This window comes from Oreochromis niloticus, linkage group LG12 (genome assembly GCF_001858045.2).
Source record: "Oreochromis niloticus isolate F11D_XX linkage group LG12, O_niloticus_UMD_NMBU, whole genome shotgun sequence".
Lineage (NCBI taxonomy): Eukaryota > Metazoa > Chordata > Actinopteri > Cichliformes > Cichlidae > Oreochromis > Oreochromis niloticus.
Genome location: NC_031977.2, coordinates 10,756,375 through 10,764,813, shown reverse-complemented (window position 1 = coordinate 10,764,813; position 8,439 = coordinate 10,756,375). Strand labels below are relative to the sequence as shown.

The 8,439-nt window shown below is 44.3% G+C and overlaps 1 protein-coding gene across 1 annotated transcript; it reads left to right on the top strand.

The window, feature by feature from the left end:
• Positions 1-3,380, top strand: fzd10 (frizzled class receptor 10). The gene has a single exon (XM_003445635.5). It carries the CDS (start codon positions 799-801, stop codon positions 2,548-2,550), a length of 1,752 nt encoding a protein of 583 aa, XP_003445683.1. The 5' UTR covers positions 1-798; the 3' UTR covers positions 2,551-3,380.
• The last annotated feature ends 5,059 nt before the right edge of the window (positions 3,381-8,439 follow it).

Genomic DNA, 8,439 nt, shown 5'->3' with positions numbered 1-8,439 from the left:
GCTGTAATGAACAAGCTGTTCCGCACGATCTGAAAATAATCCGCGTGTCAGTGTCAGCTTTCTTATGCAAATTAGCTGTCTTTGAAGGCGGATCTTTTGGCAGGTTAGACCGGGACGGAGGCTCCGACCAGCTCAGACGAGCACTGCCACCAAAAGCATCAACTGCCTACTTACGGAGGGAGCATAATCCTGCGTTTCTGGGACACATTTATAGACACCGATATTTGTTCGACTTGTTTTGCTGACTGATTATTTGTCCCCGTTGAGCGAGCAGCCATGACCGTCGGATAAAGAGCTGGAGGGGGATTGTTTGTTTTTGTTTTTTAAAGTTGTCACACAATGACTGAAATCTGCCACACAGAGAGAGACTCTCGGAAAGTGCCATGGAGCGTAAAGGCGAGCCGGTGAGACTTTTGGAAACAAGAGGGGAGCACATCGGGGCACAAAGCAATTCTCTTTTACGCACAGCAGACTGATATTTACAGCGCAGGAGACGGAACAAGTAGCTGCTGCACCGAAGCCGCAAACTGAAAGCATGGACCAGACGGCACACTTCCAGCGAGGAACCATGTTCGGACCGTCGCGGGATTTATCTTTTATCTTTTAAATCTGCAGTTTTTAAAGTGAGGAAGAGATGGTCCTGCTACGGAGAGCTGAGTAAGTTTCTCCACATTGATCCAATAACCGCCATCGCCAGCCTGGATTCATCGCTCACTTTTTTAATGAAAGAAACTTGTGTGTCTGAGGTTTTGGTGAACATTTAGCTGTTTTTTTTTTTGCCTCTATTAAAACAACACAATGTGTTCAGCTGTTAAAGTGAGCCTTATCTATGCGCTGGTGCTGCTGCTGTTGAGCAGTAGAGGCTCAGCCATAAGCTCAATAGATCCTGACTGGTCAGGAGAGGGGAGATGTCAGCACATCACCATCCCTCAGTGTAAAGACATTGGCTACAACATGACTCGCATGCCAAATCTGATGGGCCACGATGACCAAAAAGAGGCAGCGATAAAGCTGCAGGAGTTTGCCACCCTCATACAGTTTGGATGTCACAGCCACCTCAGATTTTTCCTCTGCTCACTCTATGCTCCCATGTGCACGGAGCAGGTGTCAAACCCCATTCCAGCGTGTAGAGTTATGTGTGAGCAGGTCAAGCTGAAATGTTCTCCCATCCTGGAACATTTTAACTTCCCCTGGCCGGAGTCTCTGGACTGCTCACGTCTGCCTACCAAAAATGACCCAAACAACCTCTGCATGGAGGCGCCCAACAATGGCTCGGACGAACCTCCCAAAGTCTCCCACACCCAGCCTCCGGATTTCAGGCTGCAGCGGCCTCTGAGTGGGCAGGACCTTCACCCTAAAGACAGTGGCAGCAAGCACATGTGCAGCAACCCAGGCAAGTTCCACTTTGTGGAGAAGAGTGAGTCCTGTGCCCCCAAATGCTACCCAAAAGTGGATGTGTACTGGAGTCAGGGAGACAAGCAGTTCTCTCTGGTGTGGATGGCCATCTGGTCCATCCTGTGCTTTGTCTCAAGCGCCTTCACAGTGCTCACTTTCCTCATTGACCCACAGCGTTTCAAATACCCCGAAAGACCAATCATCTTCCTCTCCATGTCCTACTGTGTTTACTCTGTGGGCTACCTCATTCGGCTCTTTGTGGGAGCTGACAGAATAGCCTGCGACAGAGACAACGGGGTCCAATATATTATCCAGGAGGGTCTGGAGAGCACAGGCTGCACTATTGTGTTCCTCATTCTGTATTATTTTGGCATGGCCAGCTCCCTCTGGTGGGTTATCCTGACCCTCACGTGGTTCTTGGCTGCTGGGAAGAAATGGGGTCACGAGGCCATCGAAGCAAACAGCAGCTACTTCCATCTGGCAGCGTGGGCCATCCCTGCCATAAAGACAATCATGATACTGGTGATGAGGAAGGTGGCCGGAGACGAGCTGACGGGCGTCTGCTACGTGGGCAGCATGGATGTCAAAGCTCTCACGGGTTTTGTGCTCATTCCTCTCTCCTGCTATCTCATTATCGGCACTTCATTTCTGCTGTCCGGCTTTGTCGCACTCTTCCACATCCGCAAGATTATGAAAACCGAGGGAGAGAACACAGACAAGCTTGAGAAGCTGATGGTTCGCATCGGCGTCTTCTCTGTCCTCTACACTGTCCCGGCCACCTGCGTCATCGCCTGCTATTTCTACGAGAGGCTCAACATGGACTACTGGCGCATCCTCGCAGGGGAGCAGAAATGCAGCAGCAGCGGGCTAGAGTCCGACGACTGCATCATGAAGGCTTCTATCCCCGCTGTCGAGATCTTCATGGTGAAGATCTTCATGCTGCTGGTGGTGGGCATCACCAGCGGCATGTGGATCTGGACCTCAAAGACACTGCAGTCATGGCAGAACGTGTTCAGCAGGAAGATAAAGAAGAGGACGAGGCGGAAGGCTGCCAGTGTGTTCACCAGCAGCAGGCCTTACATTAAACCTCACCCATCTCTCAAAGGCCACAACACTAAATACGAGCCCACGCGCCCCCCTCCAACATGTGTATGAGCTGACTCTCTTTGTGCGAACCCCCAAAATACGTTTAAAGCCCTAAACAAGACTTCTAATGATCAGTGCCATCAAATGAATCAAGCTTCATGTTTTATTTATGCAATATGCATCGAAGGTAATACAACATGGGGTTTTTGTTCAGTCTTGAGCCATGTCACACAACAAGAGCTGCCTTTGTTTGAGAAAAATCTGCTACTCCTGGATTCACTTATCCTAGAGGGAAAAAAAGTTATTGTTCCAGAGACAAAAAGAGTGGAATAAACCATTTGGATGTGCAGTGGGGTTACTTGAATAATGTGCAATAGATGTTTTTCATTACAGCCAAAACAACACTTGTACTGTTGTTGACAGATTACAGACAATGCATGATGAACCCCATAGACATTAATGGCAAATAGTCATAGAGATGACTGGTGTGTTTGGAGGCTTTTTTTTGTTAATGGAAATCAATGCAGTGCCATATATGTTTAAACTGGACTGAGAGCAGCTGCTGAAAGGCGCTCGAGACCTTCCGAACTGCCCCATTGTGAGGCAAATCCATGCCATAAATTAATCAAGCACTCAGTACTGAGAAAAGTTATTTGTACACGCTGTTTTTTTTCTTTGCTGTTTTATAGCACAAGGGAACATTTGTATATATTTCTGAAAAGTTGAGATTTTATAGAAAAGTAATAAAACGTTCTAGTTTTAAATGTTTGTAAAGCTGGAATTTTGTGTTGCTGCTGTGCTGTTTTTCCCTCTGTTGACGTGAGATGTGAGATTTGTTTTTTGTTTTTTTTACCCCCACTATCACATCACATACAGGGAGTAATTTTAATGCGTACTAAAAATTTAAATCATTAACCTTAATTTATATATGTGCTTAAGAGCTAGGTTTTGACTATTCTATCTGGAATGTTTATAAGAATATAAAATTAAGCAAAAATATATATCTATGGTTCTTTATTAGCAGGTTAGTAGCTTATGGGAGGTCCACATTAATTCATAAATCGTGCACATGCATTCGATCTTGCTTATGGAAAATATATATTTACACATCTAAAAAAAAGGTAAATTAATAAGTGTGGGAACAGGAGAAGTGGTGCACAAGTCGAGTGGAAATGAGTCGCTGTGTCCCGATTCTTGCTTTTAAACGTTCTTGAGGAAACAGTTGAAATGTGTTTGCTTCACTGTGGCTAAAGATGACTAACAGCAGAAAAAACCCCACAGTCAGTGTCATAAAAACATTACAGTTAGGCAGCACTGTCACTGATGGGCATATTTATTCAGTGTTTTCAATATTTTTGTCCCAGAGATATCATTAATATTGTGTCCTCAGAACTGATGTGGTGGCTTTAGATGTTGTCATTGGGATTGAAATTGTGTTTACATTTGTAACTGTTAGTGGGCATTATAGCTTTCTTTAAAGATGAAAAGTGAAAGCGGGTGCAGTCAAGCGGTTTAACCTCCGTGTTTATTGGACCAAATATCAGAGGTTTGTATCAGAGCTTTGATTGCAGTGTTAATGATTTTCTACACTCCTCACTGTCTTTATGCCGCGTGCTTACGTAAGCCCAGTTCTTCAGCCACAGCTGAAGTGAATATAGAACTTTATTTTAGTCTTCCTTCTTCATCTCTCTCTCTCTGTCTCACTTTCTCGCTGCGTGCATGTGTCGGTGCGCATCAATGAAAGGGTTATACAATAATCCAGCTCTCATTCAGGACAGGATTAGACTGTTTGAAGGGTTTGACTTTGAAAAGAGGACCGCTGCAAACCAAAATACAGAATATCTGTCATCTCTTCTCTTCTTATCAGCAGGGCACGGTGACGTTTCTAAAGACACATCTGGTCGGGATTTGAAGTAGTTACATATTGACTGAGGCGATTTTTTTTCTTTAAAGCGTGAGCAAACTGAATACATTGTCGTATACTGAGATGTTTAGTGTCCTTCCATTGTCAAAATATTAAGGTGCATGCACAAGTCTAGTCTTGAATCTCAGATTCATGTTTTCCCATTGCTACCACAGCAATGGGAAAACATGAATCTGAGAGATGATGGCAACAAATAAGGGTAAAGCTATAGTTATGAGTATAAAACCATTTCCACTTTTTTCAGTCCCACTTTCAACCCTTTTTTTTAGATTTTTTTTTTTTGTGTGACTGTACCATAGAAGAAAAAAATAGTTTAAAACCTATGGTAGAGGGCCCTCTCTGGTCTAATAAAGTTTTAGAAGTGTATTAATGCTTTATCCCTCAGGGCATTCAAGTTCCAGCGTCAACCCAACCCGTTTTAACAGTCAAAAGCACATGACTCACAAAGTCTATGTGGCTGAATCAAAGTCAGCCGGTGTCTATTGATACTCTGAGTTGCGAAAAAGGTGTGAGTGCTTCTGAGAGCTTCAACAGAGGCCACCTGGATAACAGCCCCGGAGGTGTCTGGGAAGGCTGTAAATAAAAATGACAGTTACCACCCCCCTCCGGGGCTTCTTCAGCCAAGCAGGCTTCGCTTCTCTTCTTTTGCTCTCTTCAAAGGGGAAAAAAAATCCTGCTCAGAGCAAGGGCATAGTAATGCTGGCAAGAAATTTCTTGAAATCACACTCAACTGTATTAATGTTTTTAAAAGTCTCATTCCATCACATCACAGGCAGTCTCTTGCCAAAGTGAAACAACTGATGTCTCATGGTGTGCTTTAGTGAATGCTTGCTTCTTGCAAGGATGCATTTTATTTGACCAAGCGGGGAATCCCGCCACAGCCACATGACTAAAGCTGATGAATCTCAGACCCGCGTATCTTAAAATTCCACCAGGATGAATCCCGTCACCCACAAACTCCATCCGTTTCCTGTTCCGTATTCTCTCTGCTGTGCTGTGCAGGCGATAGCAGCAGGCATGCGTTTATGATGTGTTGACAAAAAAAGGGGGGGAAAGGGGGGCTTTTGCTTGTGATCAGTGTTGTTGAAATGGCATCAAACCTTTGATAATTATTTGATTTAATTTAATCTGACTGGTTTGCCAGCAAGCCAGGATTTTCAGCTTTTCACACTCTGTAATTGAGCTGATGTTAGGTGTCTTTGCGGAACAGAGCGGTATTACGGAAATAAAGTCGAAATGACAGGACAATTAAGCGTCCTCTGCGTGTCAACGGCAGATTCAGCTTCAGAGGGAAAGTGGTAAGGAAACATCGCCAGTCAAAACCTGAAGCCTATGCTTTTGTTTCAATAAGTGGTGACGCCTTCTACTCTGTGCTGTAGCTGTATGAAAGGCCACAGAGGAACCTATGCGCTATTATCCGCTGTTTTTTCAAGCACTCATAAAGTACTCTGACACAGTGGCATAAATCAAGTTGCTGGGATGACTGGCGGCTCAGGCAACTTCTCTTTGATCAAGGCTTCATGGAGACGCCCCATGTCTTCATCCTCAGCTGCTCCGGCAGCACCTGTTTACTAGTTCAGGCCTGTCTATTTGGAAAGCAATGTTTAGCCTCTCAGTGTCCTAGACGCATACATGACGCACACGCGTGCAACATACACACAAAGGAATTCGGCTGCTTCTGAGAGGAGAATGGGTTTCCACCATCACGTCTGCTCCCAGTGCCCCAAACCCACGCTGACTCAAGGCCCTTGTTTCTCTTATTAGAAAGCCACTTTAGATGCAAATCTGTCTCTTTTTGGAGGGTTCTGACTCCTTTGGCTATACCAGAATATTTTTGAAAAAAGCTGACAAATGAAACAGCTTTGTTTCTTCTTGAAGAAGAAACTCAGAGGGTTACTGAATTAAACAAAACAAAAGGAAAAATGCACAGAGAAAGACAGACAGAGCTGCAAGTTTCAAAGACCAAAGCATTATCATAGCATGCAATGAAAGCTCTCTATCATCCCTCAAGTTCTTGTAGTACAAAAATCCAGAGTTCTAAGGGCTTTGGTTTGGAGGAAGTGTGGGTGAGCTTCATGTTCTGAGTTGATCTATACAGCAAAGAAACTAGGGCAATGTAGAGTACAGCATATAAGGCCAATCTGCAACAAAGAGCAGCACTAATAGCGCTCTCACACACACACATACATCCCAGTCTTATTTCCAGGCCGCGACTGAAGGTGAGAGTAATTACATAAAAACCTGGCAACAATGTGTTCTCTCCTTGTAAGGCGGGGGCAGGGCCCTTTTTCTTCAAATGCATAATGAACTGCCTCAAAAGCCCTCTGCTGATCAAACAAGTGCTTGATAACAGCTTTGGTTTGAAAGAGGACTGAATATGTTTATTTGCATGTGGAGAAGTGAGTGACTTTGAGGTGGAGATCAGGCAGATTAGTGTTAACTGACAGAGACCTGTGCAAACAGACACTCCCCCCACATGCAAGCAGGGCAGTGGCGAACTTCCTCTGAGGACCAGAGTGTGGCAACTCGGGGCTCTTTTTCAATTGTGCTGCTTTGTATGCCAGCTTCCTCCCTTAAGTTTGAGTCTATTTTTTTTTCCAGAGACTTTGGCTTGTTTGCTTGTTGCATGTGAAAGCATGCACAATGATATCTGGCAAACAATATAAGGGATGGGAAATCCAATAACTTGCAGCTATTCATCAAAAATTCCCTCAGAACCGCATTCACAGCGAGACTCACTTTTGTTTCACGAGAGCGAAAGCATTCATCTGGAACTATTATATACTAAAAGCAGTGTGAAAAATATGGAAATTGGATAACAGTTGCATAGGGATTTTTGATCGATATTGGCGGTGGCAATCGCCTCATTGAACTCTCAGCTAGAATTTGAAAAAGCCTAATGCGCAAATTGCTTTAACCGAGAAGTGACCAGTCATATCTTTGTGTTTTGGCAAGTTGAATAGATGCACTTGTTCTCTGCTATGGCAACAACGGATATGCAACATTCGACACAAAACAATCAGATGAAAGCGAGCTGCTTCACGAGTGCGGTGACACCCATGGGCTTGCAACGTGACTGAGAAGGCAAGAGTCTGGTGTCAGCTGGAAGCAAAGTTTTTGCCACGGTGTCTTAGCAGCAGACTCTAATCTGCCACCTTCGTAATCCACGCTGCTACCAGCTCAGATAACTCTTAAAACACAGCAAAACACCAGAACTGGGGCCGGCTCTCCTTCGTACGAGGTCACTGCTATATTTCTTTGCAACTATGTATATATAACCATGTGTGCATTCATCACATGTAGGGGCATTTTTCAGAGATGTTATGATGGCAGTGACAGGATTGATGGAGGAGTAGAGAGAGCAGGCACAACGGGAGGCTGCCGACATGTGTTTGTATTTACGTGCGCGCGAGTTTACAGACAGTATAGGAGCTATAGAGGGAGAGGCAGAGGGAGAGGGATGATGATGGATCTGGCAGGGCTCATGAACACCGCTGAGAGAAAATGCCTGTGGTTCAAAGACACTCTCAGCAAACTTAACAAAGAAAGATGGCACAGAGGGGGAGAACATGAAAGCAAACCACACAATCAACTGTCACATAAACTGGGAAATAATATCCCGGTCCTGTTGGCGGAATATTCTTCAGGCAGGCATGTGACTATTTTAACATTAACTCCATGCAAAAGATGGCAACAGGGCGAGATGTAGTTTGGTGTTTAATGCAGATCAAACAGCAGAGTAGCAATAGTTTGATTTGGCTTACTGATAAAGTTAAAGGCCATACTGCAAATTCCACAAGTACCTCAATATTATTGTACCCCGACCACTTGACAATAAGGGCTGCCTGTTTTAGCTGATGACTGAAAATGAATTATATGCTGTTTTTCACATTCATCTGTGTAAATCTCAGTGCCCTTAAATCATGTAAATGTCAACTGACATGCGGATTTGATCCATGTAGAAGTAGATGTTTTACTGGGGTAAAAGTAGTCTAAAAACACTATTGTAGAGCTACGATGGCAATCTTAAAGAT

Coding starts and splice junctions, on each gene's coding strand:
- fzd10 (XM_003445635.5), top strand. CDS start 799: ATGTGTTCAGCTGTTAAAGTGAGCCTTATCTATGCGCTGGTGCTGCTG.